The sequence below is a fragment of the Microcaecilia unicolor genome, chromosome 12 (assembly GCF_901765095.1).
Source record: "Microcaecilia unicolor chromosome 12, aMicUni1.1, whole genome shotgun sequence".
NCBI classification, from domain to species: domain Eukaryota; kingdom Metazoa; phylum Chordata; class Amphibia; order Gymnophiona; family Siphonopidae; genus Microcaecilia; species Microcaecilia unicolor.
Window position 1 is genome coordinate 74589912 of NC_044042.1, and position 17878 is coordinate 74607789.

A 17878-nucleotide genomic window follows, 5' to 3' on the forward strand; every position below is an offset into this window, starting at 1 on the left:
GCACTTTTTGAAATGGATTACAGGACCCTGAAGCAACATAGTTTTGCTAGAGGCAGGTCTTGTCAGACAAAAATGATTAATTTCTTTGACTGGTGATCATAGAGTTGGATCAAGGGAGACCCACTAGATATGGTATATTTAGGGGGTCTTTTACAAAGATGAACTCTGTTCACTAGGCAAATCTCTCCTAATTGCACCCTTCTCCTCCATCGCTAACTCCAGACTCCGTTCCTTTTATCTTGCCGCACCTTATGCCTGGAATAGACTCCCTGAGCCATTGCGTCAAGCTCCATCCCTGGCCACCTTCAAATCCGGGCTAAAGGCCTACCTGTTTGATGCTGCTTTTAATTCCTAACCTGTCACCTGCTCGTAACCTTTATCTTGTCCTCCTCTCTTCATTAGTCCCTTCCCATATGTCCTATCTGTCTGTCCTACCCTTATCCCTTATTTGTCCTGTCTGTTTGTCCTGATTTATATTGTAAACTCTTTTGAGCAGGGACTGTCTTTTCTTCATGTTAAATTGTGAAGCACTGCGTACGACTGGTAGTGCTATAGAAATGATTTATAGTAGTAGTAGTAATGTGCTAGTGTTTTTAGCAGGGGCATAGCCAGACTTCAGCGGGAGGGGGTCCAGAGCCCGAGGTGAGGGGGCACATTTTAGCCCCCCCGGCTCTGCCGCCCCCCCCCCCCCCCCGCCACCAACGACCCTCTTGACCCCCCTCCTGCCACCAACAACCCGCCGTCGCCTACCTTTGCTGGCGGGGGACCCCAACCCCCCCGCCAGCTGAGCCGAGGTCCTTCCCAATCCCGGTCAAGGCTTTGTTCTAGTCTGATGTCCTGCACATTGTACGTGCAGGACGTCAGACTCACAGAAACAGAACGAAGCCTTGCGCGGGATTGGGAAAAAGAGGACCTCGGCTGTCGGGGGTTGGGGTCCCCCCACCAGCAAAGGTAGGCGACGGTGGGTTGTTGGCAGCAGGAGGGGGGGTCGAGAGGGTCGTTGGCAGGGGGGTCCAGGGGCAAATCTACGGGGGCCCAGGCCCCCAAGGCCCCATGTAGCTACACCCCTGGTTTTTAGCATGCACTGATTAGCGCACACTAAATGCTAGAAACATTCATACGAATATATGGGCATCTCTAACATTTAGCGCACGCTTATTTTTAGCACTAAAAACACTAGCACGCCTTTGTCAAAGGAGCTCTTAGACTTTAGCCAAGCCTTTGACACGGTTCTGCACAGACGACTAATAAATAAACTGAGTGCCCTCAGTATGGGCCCTAAAGTGACCGACTGGGTTAAGAACTGGTTGAGTGGAAGGCGTCAGAGGATAGTGGTAAATGGAGCTCACGCTGAGGAAAGGGATATTTACCAGTGGTGTGCCGCAAGGTTCGGTTCTTGGGCCAGTTCTTTTTATAATTTTTGAAAGCGATATTGCTGAAGGGCTGTCTGGTAAGGTTTGTCTCTTTGCAGATGGATATGAGGAAGAACCTAGTGAAGCTTGAAGAATGACCTGGAAGTTGGCAGCTAAGATTTAACATTTAAAAAAATGCAGGGTCATGCATTTGGTCTGCAAAATACAGTACAGTTTAGAGGGTGAAAAACATTTGTGCATGAAAGAGGAGCAGGACTTGGGTGTGATCATATGTGATGATCTTAACATGGCCAAACAGGTAGAAAAGGTGACAGCGAAAGCTAGAAGGATGTTTGGGTGCATAGGGAGATGAATGGCCAGTAGAAAAAAATGAGATGATACTGCCTGCTGCTGCATAAGACTCTGGTGAGACCTCGTTTAGAATATTGTGTACAATTCTGGAGATCGCACCTTCAAAGAGATATAAACGGGATGGAATCAGTCCAGAGGGTGGCTACTAAAATGGTCAGTGGTCTTCATCATAAAATGTATGAGGACAAACTTAAAGATCTCAATATGTATACTTTAGAAGAAAGGTGGGAGAGGGGAAATATGACGGTGACCTTTAAATACCTACATGGCATAAGTGAACAGGAGATGAGTCTCTTTCAATAAAAGGGCAGCTCTGGAATGAGGAGGCATAGGATGAAGGTGAAAGGGGACAGAATCAGAAGTAACCTGAGGAAATACTTCTTCACAGAAAGGGTGGTGAATTCATGGAACAGCCTTCCGGTGGAGGAAACAAATAACTGTATCTGAATTCAAGCAAGCTTGGGACAAGTACATAGGATCTCTAAGGGAGTGAGAGTAGATAGCATGGGTGGACTGACTGGATAGGCCATGTGGTTTTATGTGCCTTCGTTTGTTGCTAATGTAGACATTTGATTTCTGTTTACCTGTTCTTTTCTTCTCAGAATTTTATGGACCTCCATCATATCTCCCCTCAACCATCTTTTCTCCAAGCTGGAGCCCTTACTTCTTTAGCCTTTCCTCATAGGAAAATTGTTTCAGCCCCTGTATAGTTTTGGTCACTGGCCTTTTCCAGTTCCACTATCAGGCTTATTTTCGAAAGAGAAGGGCGCCCATCTTCCGACACAAATCAAGAGATGGGCGTCCTTCTCTCAAGGTCGCCCAAATCGGCATCATCGAAAGCCGATTTTGGGCGCCCTCAACTGCTTTCCGTTGCAGGAATGACCAAAGTTCACGGGGGCGTGTCGGCAGCGTAGCGAAGGCAGAACTGGGGCGTGCCTAACACATGGGCGTCCTCGGCCGATAATGGAAAAAAGAAGGGCGTCCCTGATGAGCACTTGGCTGAGTTTATTTGGTCCATTTTTTCTTGCGACCAAGCATCAAAAAGGTGCCCAAACTGACCAGATGACCACCGAAGGGAATCGGGGATGACCTCCCCTTACTCCCCCAGTGGTCACCAACCCCCTCCCCAGCCTCAAATGTTATACCCAGCTCCATGACAGCAGTATGCAGGTCCCTGGAGCAGTTTTAGTGGGTGCAGTGCACTTCAGGAAGGCAGACCCAGGCCCATCCCCCCTTCAAAACCCACTGTACCCACATCTAGGTGCCCCCCTTCACCCCTTAGGGCTATGGTAGTGGTGTACTGTTGTGGGGAGTGGGTTTTTTTTTTTGGGGGGGGGGGGTTGGGGGGCTCAGCACCAAAGGTAAGGGAGCTATGCACCTGGGAGCAATTTGTGAAGTCCACTGCAGTGCCCCCTAGGGTGCCCGGTTGGTGTCCTGGCATATGAGGGGGACCAGTGCACTACGAATGCTGGCTCCTCCCACGACCAAATGGCTTGGATTTGGTCATTTCTGAGATGGGTGCCCTCTGTTTCCATTATCACCAACAATCGGGGACGACCATCTCCAAGGTTGACCTAAATGTGGAGATTTGGGTGTCCCCGGCCATATTATCAAAGCAAAAGATGGCCACCCATCTTGTTTCGATAATATGGGTTTCCCCGCCCCTTCGCGAGACATCCTGCGAGGACGTCCTCAGGAAAACTTGGGCGCCCCGTTCGATTATGCCCCTCTATATATTTTTTGAGATGTGGCGATCAGAATTGCACACAATACTCAAGGTGAGGTATTGAACATACAGAGGCATTATGATATTCTTTGTTTTATTCTCTATTAATTTCCTAATTTTTACCATTGTTTGCTTTATTGGCTACCACTGCACACTAAGCAGATTTCAAGGTATTGTCCATAATGACAACTAAATTCCTTTTTTCCTTGGTGGTGACTTCTCATTAGCCTTTCCCTAATTGGACAGAAGTTCCAACCCTGATGCACTATCTCTATATTTATATTACACAGTGGGAATATGTAGAGATGAGAACGAATGTCCCTTTCTCAGGGCAAGTTTGAGTTTAGACTTCACCCTTTTTTAGGGTTAGAAATTCCTCTTACACTGTCTGTTTTCCTACAGTAGGAAATTGACTGCACATGATCAAAATGTGAATGCAGCTGGCTCTTAGCTGTAGTCCATTCTTGTTTGGTCTTCTTCCTTGGTCTCCTTTCCTGTGGCAGCATTTATTAAAAATATTTTTATTCTTATTTGAAATCAAACACACACTTTCTATATTTGATTTAATAAAAAAAAAACTTTCTATACCACCTGCAAGCCCGAAAGCTATCGAAGCGGTGTCCATTCAGGTACAGTATGTATTTTTCTGTCCCTGGAGGATTCACAATCTGAGGGGCTGAATCTCAAAACTACCACCAGCGTTAACATGCAGTTATCGCCTGTTTGTGCGCACATCATTGGGTGCCGAATGCGCAAGTGGTTTCAGTGTGGGTTTTAACTCATGCTGAAACCATTACCACAGACCGCATTAAAACACACATCAGTGCATTCATTATGCACCCTGCAGCCATGCACAAAAGAAATTTCTCACATGCATTTAGCATAGAAACTTTCTGCCAGGTCTAGGGCTGGATGAGAAAAGTGGGTGTCTAGCAGCACCTCTTCTCTTCCTCTAGTTTGACAACCCTGCCCTGGACTGCTTCCTCCCCCCCCCCCCCCCCCAATATTACATTTAAAAAGCAGCACATTGGCTCCTGGCACTGGGCATCATCATCTGCAAAATGGCACTGCCCCACGCTGCACAGTGCATCCTGGGATGCAGTGGGTGGAGCCTGTTTACTATCCGCTCCTGCCATCATCTGCAAAATGGTGGTACCCCAACCCAAACGATGCAACCTGGGATGCACTGGGCAGGGCCTGCACAGGGCAGAGTGCTGCTGTTTTGTAGATGACGCCTGGAGGCAGGAGCCAGTGGGCATCCCTCCTGCCTCCTTCCAGGTATGGGATCAGGGGGTCTTGGGTTGAGGTTGCAGGGTGGGGAGGACACTAAACTACCAGGGAGGTATTTATGGGATGGGGGCACCAGACTACCAGGGAGGGGGGAGAGGGAGAGGGAGACCACTAGACTACCAGGGATGTGTGTGGGTGGGAAGGAGGAGAGCCCTGGACCATTAGACCCGGGAATCATTTTTATTTAATATCAGGGGGAAGAGGGCTAGGCAAGCCATTTTGCAGCATGTGGGTGGGGGTGGGGGGTTGTCAACTTTCCTGTCAGTGCCTGAGCCAATCACCCCTCAGGCAATGATTTTATGTATTTCATAAAATGGGATGTACCACTGTGGCCCAGCAAAAGGCATAAATGGTTTACAAAATAGAAAATCTATTCCACAAAGGAATAAAAAAATGATAAATGTTGCACATAATGTGGCAGTAACTTGCATGTCATGGTTATTTTTTGTGCCAAGTTCTCTACCACGAACCTTTGAGCATCAGCCCTTGAGTTTGTATCTGAGGCAATGGAGGGTTGAGAAACTTGCCCAAGATCACATGAAGCTGTTCAGCTGTCTGTGCTATATCCATTCTTTATGTTTACCTGGATGGGGCTCTGAGGATCAGCTATCCATGCTGTGTTCATGTTTTGTGTGACACCTGCATAGGGATGTGATAAAGTTTTACTCTTCTGCTGTCTGTGCTGTATTCAAGCTTGGCCCTATCAGTGTGATGTCTGGATAAGGCTCTGATGAAGATCTGCCCTTCAGCTATCTGTATTGTATTCATTCTTTAAGTTTGTCATTGTGGTGCTTGAATGGTGCTCTTCAGCTGTCTGTGCTGTATTCAGGCTTGATGTGTAACAGCACAATGCCTGCATAAGGTACTGATGAAGATCCACTCTTCAGCTGTCTGTGCTGTATTTAGGCTTTACATGTGTCAGTGTGATAGCTGCATGGTGTTTGGATAGTAAAACGTATAATAAATAACAGCAAAGACCTGAAAGGCCACTCCCATCTGCACAGTTTACCTTTAGGTGTACATAAAAATGTCTCAATACAGCCCAACACCACTTCCCCTTCTGCCCACGTTTTCCACCAGACCTTTCAACCTCTTCCCATCTCTATTCCAAGCAGTGCTGGCTTCCCAGTGCCCTAGTCTTGTTCAGGTTTATAACCAGTAGCAGTTTTCTGGTCAGGTCACCAACTCAAAACCTTTTTAACTTATTTCTCAGGAATTACCCCTTCTCCCACTTTTCCCAACCTGCGACTTGTTTTTTGTTTTTAAGGAAAATTACAATTGGTTATAACTGCCACTCCATACAGACTACCCCGTGGTTTCTTGAGGCACTGCTGCCCTGTGCAGGTGACCCCTGTTTCATAGGAAATGAGGCAACCGCAACTTCACCTGAAGAGGGCAACAAAACCACCATTTTCAGACATAATAACCAAAATAAAACAAAACAAAACAGTGGAAATCAAAAACTGTGTTCCCAAACCACTCTCAAGAAGAAGTATACACTTAATTGTATTAACTAGTATTAAAATGAGAACAACAACAGAAGCATTAGGTTTGGACTTAAATTATATGCTATTAGGCATCTCATGGGCTATCCCATTTCAGGCCTCAGGCCTTGGTCACCACTTCTTCAATCATTTATTCTTCTCATATAACTACTTATGTGAGAACCTCAATCAAACGTCTTTCACGAAAAAAAATGTTTTTGATATATAAAGCGATCACAAATGGCACTCAGTTTAATTCATGCGAACAGCCATCCAAACATGAAGTGACTCACCGCTCACAAAAAATGGCCACTGCAGACACCTTCACAAAAACGGTTGTCCCAATAGCGTTTCGGTAGGAAACGTGAGGTGGATTAGGTGACAAACGGAGAGAGATGGATGGTTGATAAGAGGGTGACAAAGCAGTAGAATTTTATGGTTTATCATTTATAATGAAATATTTTGACACCCACCAGGCAGGAATTAACAAAGATCTGGGTTTTCTAGCCCGTTATAAACCATAAAATTCTACTGCTTTGTCACCCTCTTATCAACCATCCATCTCTCCATGTCTCTCATCTACCTGCCCCGTCTCTCACCTAACCCACCCTCTTCCTGTGAATTCTTTTGTGTTTTACTTATATATTTTGATATTTGTCAACATTTGCTTATTTCTGATCTAAAGAAGTGTTACCTTTGAAGACTAATCAAAACGTGTATTAAGTTAGTCCAATAAAAAAGGTATTATCTTATTTTCTTTTCTCTGCTTTGTTTTATTTCTATTTATTATCTTTAAAAGTGGACTAACATGGCCACCACATCACTTTACTATTTTATTTTATTTATGATAGGAAATGATAAGGAGCAAAACGTTTCCATACTCATATACTGCACCTTTTTAAAAATCCAGTTACTATTCTTGTCTCCAACTCCATGGTGCGACCGCACCTCGAATATTGTGTTCAATTCTGGTTGCCGCATCTCAAAAAGGATATAGTGGAATTAGAAAAAGGTGCAGAGAAGGGTGACGAAAATGATAAAGGGGATGGGACAACTTCCCTATGAGGAAAGGCTGAAGCGGCTGGGGCTCTTCAGCTTGGAGAAAAGACGGCTGAGGGGAGATATGACAGAGGTCTATAAAATAATGAGTGGAGTGGAACTGATAGACATGAAGCGTCTGTTTACACTTTCCAAAAATACTAGGACTAGGGGGCATGCGATGAAGCTACAAAGTAGTAAATTTAAAACGAATCGGAGAAAATGTTTCTTCACTCAACATGTAATTCAACTCTGGAATTCGTTGCCAGAAAATGTGGTAAGGGTGGTTAGCTTAGCAAAGTTTTAAAAAGGTTTGGACAGCTTCCTAAAGGTAAAGTCCATAGACCATTATTAAATTGGACTTGGGGAAAATATTTCTGGGATAAGCAGCATAAAATGTTTTTGTACTTTTTGGGGGATCTTGCCAGGCATTTGTGACCTGGATTGGCCACTGTTGGAAACAGGATGCTGGGCTTGATGGACCTTTGGTCTGTCCCAGTGTGGCAATACTTATGTACCAACTTCTGGAAGGAATTCCAGGCATCTGCCACCCTTATTTTAAAAAATATTTCCTGGTGTTTTCCCAGCTTCTTCCCTCTTAGAACTTCATATCATGAATTCTGCTTCTACACCCTCCCCAGCATTGGTAAAAGCTTGCCTCTTGTATGCTAATATCTTGAAACTATTTAACTCCCTTCATCAATTCCCTCCCCTTCCAGGTAGATATTCTTAAGATCCCTAATCTGAGCAGCACCACACGATTTCTGTTGGATACCCAGCACCCTTTGGTTGCTTCTCTGATTTCTGGGATAGGGTCTCCACAACTGAGCTCACCAAAAACTTCTATAAAGGCATAACTGCCTCCTCATTCGCTGCTAGTTTTGCCTCTCCATGGACAGTCCAGCCGATCTGGTTCTCATCGCTGTCATCTTGAGGTGCCACTCCCGCTTGGTACACATAAGCCCCTCATCCCCAGCACAGACCCATTTCTTTGGATTTCTTCACCCTGAATGTACAACTCTGCAGTATTTTATTTTTTTTGCAGTAACCTTAATTACCTCAGCCTTTATTTTATCATGACTCATGTTCCTCTGAAGAGTCCACTCTGTTGAAGATCTTTGTGTTCTCTGCAAAAGGAGTTTTCTTTTGCCTTCTAGTCATTCGAAGCTCTGTTCCTCAGCTGTCTGTGCTGTATTCATGTTTTGTGTGTATCAGTGTTGCATCTGCATGGGGCTCTGATGAAGCTCTGCTCTTTGTTTGTACAGTATTCAGGCTTTCTGTGTACTGGTGCCTAATAATACTTTTGACCCAGTAGTTTCCTCCTGCTCATTTTTCTTTCAGATCATTTGAAACCAGAGCTGGGAGGTGGTGTCATGGGATTTGTTTTACATATTTTATATCCTTCCTATAGTCCAATCATTACAGTGGCACTCTTCAGCTGAGAACCATGAACTAGGGCTCCTTCCCAAACCCAGCCACTATGTGTCACCATTGCACAATAATGGTGACTTCTCCCTGGTGTCTACGTTTTGACTCTGCAGCATCTCTAATAGCAGAATACCCAGGGAGATGAAAACCTGAGGTGGGAATTGAACCCAGAACCCTCTGCATGGCTGTGCACAGCACTAGCAGTGAACCACTACAGTGGCCCTAGTACCTAATAATTGCAAAAAGAGCAGAACATAGCACTGCCCTCTCTCTTTTCAGACATGACCAGCGCTGTGTGGTTGAGTTTCCTGATTGCAATGCTAGCCACCACAGCTCTCTCCAGGCATACGGGAGGTGTTCACAAGCCAGAGGCTTCCTCAATACAAAGAGAATCCAGCAAAAGGGTGTCATTCGAGCCGGCCCGGCGAGATCTGGAAAGCTCTCCTTCCCAGGAGCAGATCCTTTTTGTGTCCAGATTTCCTGCGACAGTTCTATGAAGGTATGAACACGATTCCTAGCTCTGTCCCATTCTGTAGATATAAAAATTCCTGATACTGTGCATCACCAATAGAGCATGAAAAATAAAATACCCCCCCCCCCCCCCAAAGGTACAAGGCTGCAGAAATACAGACTTTACTGTCAACTACACACTAGTGCTGTCCGATTCAGTCAAAACGTTTTTGATTCGATTTCGCTCATATGGAAATGAGTAGATTAGGTGTGTTATATTTATCTGAAGTCAATAGTTTTATTAACAAAGTTCACTTTATGGTTTGTCAGCAGCAACTGAACAGAGTGACTGTAGCTTTAAGTAAACTATAGTTTGCCACTTCAGGTCCCAGAAAGCAGAGGGAAGGCGGTGGGAAGGAAGATAATGGACTGGTCACTGGTGGAGAGGAAAGGAGACGCTGCACTGAAAGTGGGGGGCAGAGAAGAAAGAGGCTAGTTCAGAGGTGGGGAAGGAAGGCTAGAGACACAAAAATGGGGATGCTGTGGGTAGGAATAGAATAACACGGGATATGCCAGACAGAGGTAGGAGCATAGGAAGAAGGAAATGCTAGACATGGGGGCATAGGGAAAGAAACAAGGTAGAGGCTAGACATGGCTGAGGCTTAGGGATACAGATGAGAGATGCTGGATAGGGTGGGGGGGGGGCATAGAGACAGAAGGGCAATGTTCATTGGAGAGGGAGAGAGATAAAAGATATGTTGGATGGAAGAGAGAAGAGAGTAAAAGACTGAGGAATATGAAGAAGGGGAATGGCAGGGCAAGGTGAGGATAAGAGATGGAAAGTTGTATCAGATGCAGCAAGAAGAGGCGAGGTCTCTAATTTCTTTTGATAAGACCATGGTTACTGCACTGTTTTGTATTTCACCCTGAGTGACCAGTAACAGTAAACAAGGGCCACTAGTGAACCTCAACAACGATCTTACGTGATTTTCTCTGGTTCTTGCTGGGAGTGGTGACTTTTCCTGGGTTGTCTGAGGACACATATCCAGTGCACAGGACAATGGTTAAAACCAGAACTGCAGCCCCAGCCTTGCCAGCTTATATGTGCTGGATCAACGAAGAGAGATTGGGAAAAGGAAAAACAGGTGAGAGTGGAGCAGAAGAGGAAGTGGAACCAGTGGTGTGCTGGAGCAGGCTCTCACAGGCTCTCGAGAGCCGTTTGTTAAGTTTTTAAGAATTTTTGGAGCCGGTTCTCCATGGCTACTTTAACAAATGGATCCCAAAATGTGGGCTTGGGCCCCTCCTGAATTCTCATTTACTTTGCTGGCAAGAGAGAGCCCCCTGTTAACAATTTACCAGCACACCCCTGAGTGGAACTCAGTGATCGAGAGAGACAAAGTGGTAGATGGATAGGACTTGAAGGGGGGGGGGGGGGGGGGACAACAGATAATGGATGGGGCAAAGCAGAAGAATGGTACTCAGGACTTGGTGACTGAGAGGGAGGGTAAAATAGAGTAGCTGGTGGTGGCTGCAGGGTCGGCATTTGGGGGTGGCAAACAAGCAATTGCCCTGGGCCCCCCCATACCATAGGGGTTCCCAAACCTGCCTCAAGCTAAAGGAGGCATAGGCTGAAGGCCAGCTTTTTGGACCCCTTCCCGGTTTCTGCCCTGGGCCCCTGAATGGGGTGGCTGTGGGGGGAGGGGCATGGAACTAAGGGTCGGAAAGTTCAGTGAGGTGGTGCAGAGGATGCAGGGCAATATTCGGTACCTTTTAAAACTGTCGATCTTCTCTAGCAGCAAATAGGAGCAACCTGTGACTGCACTGCTCCCGTGGGCCCCGCAGCCTTCCTTCCGGCGTATTCCCCCCCTCTGTGTGGAAACAGGAAATCGCATCACTGGGAAGGGTGTGTGGCCGGCGCAAGCAGTGTCGCTGGCTGCTCATGCTCCCTGCTGGCAAAGAACAACAGTTTTAAAGAGTACGCAGCAGCAGCGGTGGGGGGGGGGGGGGGGGGGGAATTTAATATCTTGATTAAAAAGAAAAACTGGCAAATTGGTTCAAATTGCGAATTGAACAGCACTACTACACACACATTTCAGATACACATATCTCAAAAAATAACACAAAGCAGAGCTAGAAGAGTTTCAGAGAAGGGAAAGGAACAGCTCAGCTCTCATAGTGGAGAAAAGCTAAAGAGGTTACGGTTCTTCAGCTTATTTTTTCACGGAGAGAGTAGTGGATGCTTGGAATGCCCTCCCGCGGGAGGTGGTGGAAATGAAAACGGTAACGGAATTCAAACATGCGTGGGATAAGCATAAAGGAATCCTGTGCCAAAGGAATGGATCCTCAGGAGCTTAGTCAAGATCGGGAGGCGGGGCTGGTGGTTGGGAGGCAGGGATAGTGCTGGGCAGACTTATACGGTCTGTGCCAGAGCCGGTGGTTGGGAGGCGGGGCTGGTGGTTGGGAGGCGGGGATAGTGCTGGGCAGACTTATACGGTCTGTGCCAGAGCCGGTGGTTGGGAGGCGGGGCTGGTGGTTGGGAGGCGGGGATAGTGCTGGGCAGACTTATACGGTCTGTGCCAGAGCTGGTGGTTGGGAGGCAGGGATAATGCTGGGCAGACTTATACGGTCTGTGCCAGAGCCGGTGGTTGGGAGGCGGGGCTGGTGTTTGGGAGGTGGGGATAGTGCTGGGCAGACTTATACGGTCTGTGCCCTGAACAGCACAGGTACAAATCAAAGTAGGGTATACACAAAAAGCAGCAAATATGAGTTATCTTGTTGGGCAGACTGGATGGACCGTGCAGGTCTTTTTCTGCCGTCATCTACTATGTTACTATGTTAGAGAGGAGGCAGGTCAGAGATCTATTAAAGCACGAGTAGAACAAAACAGGTAAATAAGGCGTAGTCACTGATCCTTCAAACCAAAGACAACAGGGCATCCCATAAAGTGCCCATCTTTACAACTAATCAACGCACAGTAAAGCTGTGGAATTTGTTACTAGATGTGGTGAAAGCAGCTGAGTTTGAAATAGGTTCCTGGAGGGAAAGTCCAGGTAGTCTTGGGAAAGCCACAGCTTGTTTCTGCAACAGAGAATGGATCTACTCTTTCTGACCTGGACTGGCCCCAGTCACAGACAGGATGCTGGGCTCGATGGACCTTCGGTCTGACCCAGCCTGACACATACATACATAGTAACATAGTAGGTGACGGCAGAAAAAGACCTGTACGATCCATCCAGTCTGCCCAACAAGATAAACTCATATGCGCTACTTTATATGTATACCTGACCTTGATTTGTAGCTACACATCTTGTGTTCTTACTTCTCCCAGCTATGGTTTTCAATGGATTTTTCTGTGCTACCTCTTTCTAGAACTGTCTAATAAAGATGAATTTATGCACGAGAACAGCGTCCATCCGATAAAGGGCCAGGACTATGGCTGGATGGACTTTGGGCGCAGGAGCACAGAGGACAGAACCCTGGATGTCTAAAGGCCTTGTTTGACTTCTCCCACTCATCTCACTTTAACCAAAGCCTTCCCCGAGAGAGGCCCCAGCCATCAAAGAAAAGTCTGACCCAGCTTGACAAATATTTTACAAAATAGTCCTAACATTGTACTGTATATTTCTGCAAATGAAAAAAAGAAAACCTCATTTTAAAAAGATCCGTCTCCTTTTTTTTTCTTTCATCAATGTGAAATAAATTATTACCATGAAATACCACAATGTTTGTAGCGCTGTGTAAGAAGATACACACAAAGAGGGGTTGTGAAAACAAACGTCAGACTACACTGCATACAGTAACACAGTTTCAGTTTGCTCTCTCCTTCCAGCTGGCCAGAATTACTGGATATGTCACCAATTCAATTTCTGTTCTTTTTCTTTGGTCTCCTTTCTTTTCTGACCTAGTACAATCTTTCATATACATGTTCCCCTTTACTGTCACCACAAGACCTTAGTGCATTCTGGAACAGCGAAGAGGCGATGAGTATCTAGCAGTGACAGAAGAAAAAAAACAGAAAGCCGACACCAGAAATCCAAACAGTTTCTTTATTCGTACAGATCCGACGTGGCCACGTTTCGCCAATAAGGCTGCATTAGGGGTAGTAACATAAACCAGCTAATAAATAAATAATGGATATATCGCCAAATGATAAAATAATAAAAAACATTTACATAAAAAGCCAATTATAGGATATACAAAAAAACATATAAAAAGCACATCAATAAAAATCTTTAATTAATAAGTTCTTATAAATCAGAACACAAAAGACTAAAAGGTTAGGCTCATTGAGCAAATAATAAAAGTAAAAACAAACATACCTAATCAAGGAAAGGCTTTTTTATTATTTTATCATTTGGTGATATATCCTTTATTTCTTTATTAGCTGTTTAATGTTACTACCCCTGATGCAGCCTTATTGGCGAAACGTGGCCACGTCGGGTCTGTATGAATAAAGAAACTGTTTGGACTTCCAGTGTCTGCTTTCTGTTTTTTTCTCAGTGCATTCTGTACATTTCACATCGAGGCAGCAGACTCTTTTAATTCCAAGCAAATTAGGTTATTCTCCTCCCATGATGATACAGAAAACCACCTAAGCAGCCCTCACCCCCCCCCCCCCCCCCACCTTACAGTCATCCCCAAAACGTAGAATAAATCACTTTGGCTATACTGACAGCAAAGCTCTCACTGAAGAGCTAGTCAAGATTTTATCTGGGCTTTACAGCCCCCTACCCACCCTATGCACACACATCTTTAATAATCCTCTTCTTAGAGTCCTTTCAGCCATCCATGCTGTATTCATGCTTTTGACTGTACCTATATGAGGTAAGGATGATGATTAACAGCACAGCAACACCCCTTCAGATTCAGAACAGCAAGAACAGCTTTCAAAAACAGCAAAGGCTCAGAGACTACAGGATAAGGGCATCAATCTTCCGTGCTCACCGCCTCACCTGCCTCCATCATGTTTCAGTGCTCAGCAGTTGCAACTCTTGCCACAAATGTGTCTTTTATTTTCCAAATTTTACAGAGTCAGCTGTAAATATTGCCCTCAAGTTAAAATCAGTCTTGCTACATTTACAAGGTTAAAAACACCACCTGGCAGACCAGGAAGAACCGGAACTGAAAATGACAACACTCCTCCCACATGTGCACACATACCACAGTACCTGAAAACGCAGGACTCTTCCGGTTAGATAAAATCCAAGTTTGTCTACATGATCTCAGCAGGAAGGGCGATGAAAATATGCAGCATTAAACAAAAGGGCAGGAACGGTTCCTATCACTCAATGCCACCTCTCTGTGATTAGTTAAAGGATGAAGGGACTACGCCAGGCTAATGGGTATAGCCCTAGACTGATCCAGGAGAAACAGTGATGTACATTAAGATGTACCCTTTGCCTACTCCTGCTTCCATGGCAAAGGGTACATCTTAGTGTATCTTTAAAATATTTATGGGCCCAATATTCATAACAGCTGGGCTCCTGAACTTGTCCCCTATTTTTAGTCAAACACAGGAGCCTATACTTTCTGTTGATTAGTCACCTAAATTTGGGAGTGTAAAAGTTATGCTCCTAAATGTAGACCGCCATTCATTGGCCTAGATTTTGGAGCCCAAGTTAGGTGACAGACTCCTAACTTTTTTCCTGCCCTAAACCCATCCCAGCTGCCACCCACTTTTTAGGATCGTAAATTTAGGAGTTTGATGAAATTTTGAGCATAAATTTAGGTGCTTGGCCTTAGTACATTTTCAAAGAAAGCCAATTTAGGGGCCTAACTTGAGCATAACCTCTTCAAATACTGAAATTTTGTCCCTTTTGGAAGAAGAAATCAAAACCATACACTGGTTGCTAGCCAAGCAGTTAAGTCACAGTGAAAAATGTGCCATCCCAATACAATCCAACACAGAGCTTCTCAAACTGGGAGTCAGGAACCCAAATGGGGTCACAAATCTCACATTGAGGGTCACAACTTGGGTGGGCTCTCCATAGCTGTTTCATTATTCTGCACCTCCAGGGGGTCATTTGGCCATGTTCATGGGGTCACGGCTCCAAAAATATTGAAAAGCACTGACCCAACCCCCCCCCTCCCCCACCATCTTGCTGGAGGCTAGTACATCGAACAATGGCTTCATACTCTGCCAGTCTCCGCCCTTGCCCTATGTTACATGAGAACATGAGGTAATATCTCCATTGCCCTTCCACTGAGCATCCCGTTTTCTGAGACGCAGACAACTTATTCTCTCTGAACAAATCAGAGCAGGGTTTTTATCCCCTTTTGCACCATTCCCAGCCCGTGATCAAACGGCCCTTTCAGGCAAGAATTCCCTGGGGCCTAGAGAAAAAGTTTCTACAGAGCGGAAGCCAGAGTAAAACAGAAAGGTTTTATAAAGATGCTGATGGAAATGGAATAGCTGCCATGTACAATTCCTGAGTATGAGTTTTGAGGGGATAGGAGTTATATCCAAGGATCATGATCCAGTGTTTTTCTGGCTGGGGATGCCAATGCCATGGGGCTACACAGGTAAAAGTTATTAAACAATTTTTTTACACCGTACCAAGATGAAAGTGCATCCTTTTAGAAAAAGAAAATTAATTCATTATGTTTTCAAGAATTGGGAGGAGAGGGTCGAGCAGGCAGTTTCAGCTCAGAGAACTGTGCATATTAGTACAAACCCATTAGGACAACACCGGTGTCAGGGAAGCGACAGGAAGTGTTCACACAAGGATTTCTACTTTCTGGACCTTCTTCCCCAATCCCACCCCCTGCCCCAATGGCCTGGGAAAGGTAAGTCCTACCTTCTTACAATTTGTCTACAAATGGAGGGGGTTTCTAATGACATCCAAAATGATGCAAAGCTTCAATCCTATCCATAAGGAGGGAGCCATTTTAACTTCAATCCCTTCCACACAGAGGGAGCCATTTTGTTTGCCAGTGATGTCACCACCAGACACATGCTACTTCACTGCTGCCTATAGCTCCAAAGACACAAACTCTGTAAGCACAGAAAGTGGCTCAGGCTATTCCAATGTGTACCATGCAGAGATGGCCTCACTACAAAACCCGGTTAGTAAGCAAACGAAGAAAAGGAGGTGTGGGGATGGAACTAATCACCCTTTATCATTTTACCTTGAGTTCAACAGTAAACCAACATATAAGTGCAATTCTCACAGACTATTTTGAAGGCCAGCAGGGAAGTAGTCACAGATCCAAAGAGCATTATTGTAAACTGCTCTGATAACTTTTGAAGGGTGGTATATGAAGCCCTGTAATAAACATAAGCATATGTGGATTTCAAAATAAAATCCTGTACATACTTTGTTTCCCTGTCCATCCCTACCCTTGTGCCCTCTCCTTCTCCCATAACTATAAGCACAGGCTGTGGAGGGGGGGGGGGGGGTGCAATATTCAGCCCACAGAATCTACCCCAATAATTGCTTAGTTATCCAGGCAAACATTCCTTGAAACCTACAGGACAAAGGTAAAATGGGCAGATAATGCAGCAGACGGACCCCTATCCTCAAAACCACAATACAGTACCCCAAAAAAACTGATGCCTTTAACAGGAGGTGGGGGATTCAGAAGGCTAAGGGTAGGGGGAGGGCAATCCTGCTGGGGAGTTACAGTGTTAAAACAGTGCATCATCCTCTCACACTTTGGGTTTGCAGCCTGCTGCGTCTTAATGGCTTCAGTCTGAAATAAAGTGCTGTCTTTAAGCGTTTGCCTCCAGTTCTACATGTAAGGCATCTCTGTCCATTCCTGAACTCTGACCTCGCAGGTAACAAGGGCTTAAAGGGCTAACCCTGCTGTGTTCTACTCTGATTACAAAAACACAGATGTCCGCCTTCCTCAAAGATGTGTCCCAACCGCCCAAGCTACTCGAAGGCCAAAAGACGTTAAGAACTGGTTACTGCATTCACTTAATAAATTCTGTGGGCACTTGGGCACAGCCATGGGGATCTTCCAAAATAATGGCAGAAGGGCTCCTTTAATAACCCTTCCTTAGGGGTCAAGCCGGCCTTCCCTATGTCCACTTAGGACACAGAAAGTCAAGCTAGATTATTGCAGCCAAGTAACCATGCTAGCTTCTTCTCTACGGAGGCAGACTAGTGGTTGAGGCCTTGGCAACGGGACACTTGATTTCTTCCGTTCTCTGAAAGGAGATCACCCCCCTCTCCACCACCTTGTCAAGTTTGAGTCTCTTCAACTTCTCCACCAAGTTAAAACTGAAAATGTTCTGTTGAGTTTGGCATTTGCCACTGGGCTCAACCTCCCTCCTGGCCCTCAGCAGAGGACTGGCAAATCCTAACCCTGGGAAAGTTCTGTTGTAGGTGTCACCCCACTTGAGCTGGAAGGGGTATGACAAGGGGCTCTTGGGTGTCTTCTCTGACTGGGTGGCCTTCGAGACCACCTTGATCTCTGTGGGGAGGACAGTGGCTGAGATTCCATGTTCCTTCAGGAGATTCAGCAGTCCGAGAGGAGCGCTCTGTCCAGAGGTGGAGTCCTGAGGAGGTCGCAGACGCTGGGGTTCTGAGTTGACCGAGTTCAGGTTCTCAAGGCTCCCACAAGAAAGAAGAACTGTATTGTGAAGACTGCAGAGATGGAGAAACAAAGAGGGAGAATATCCAAATCAGAAGGAGAATGTAGAGAAGAAATCTCCCACCTCACATGCAGACAACATAATGGTACAGCAAAAAACCATAAGAAACCACCTCTCCATTCAATTTCATGAACCCCAA

General features: G+C 45.6%; 2 protein-coding genes across 4 annotated transcripts in view; one reads left to right on the forward strand and one right to left on the reverse strand.

Annotated features, from left to right (window-relative positions):
* Positions 1 to 12780, forward strand: part of LOC115482250 (gastrin/cholecystokinin-like peptide) — a 35980-nt gene extending 23200 nt beyond the window's left edge. For 2 of the 3 annotated variants that reach the window (XR_003944048.1, XR_003944049.1), the window contains 2 exons: positions 8970 to 9189; positions 12510 to 12780. Coding sequence is in view for 1 of the 3 variants with exons in the window: in XM_030221901.1 (XP_030077761.1) it covers positions 8970 to 9166; positions 12488 to 12628 (338 nt within the window). In the remaining 2 variants the exon portion in view is untranslated. Of the gene's footprint in view, positions 1 to 8969; positions 9190 to 12487 lie in introns of all 3 variants that reach the window. The other variant, XM_030221901.1, reaches the window with a different exon arrangement.
* Positions 12781 to 14064: 1284 nt separating this feature from the next.
* Positions 14065 to 17878, reverse strand: part of HAP1 (huntingtin associated protein 1) — a 36449-nt gene continuing 32635 nt past the window's right edge. The window contains exon 15 of the mRNA XM_030220872.1: positions 14065 to 17731. Within this exon, the coding sequence (XP_030076732.1) occupies positions 17233 to 17731 (499 nt within the window). The 3' untranslated portion in view covers positions 14065 to 17232. The remainder of the gene's footprint in view (positions 17732 to 17878) is intronic.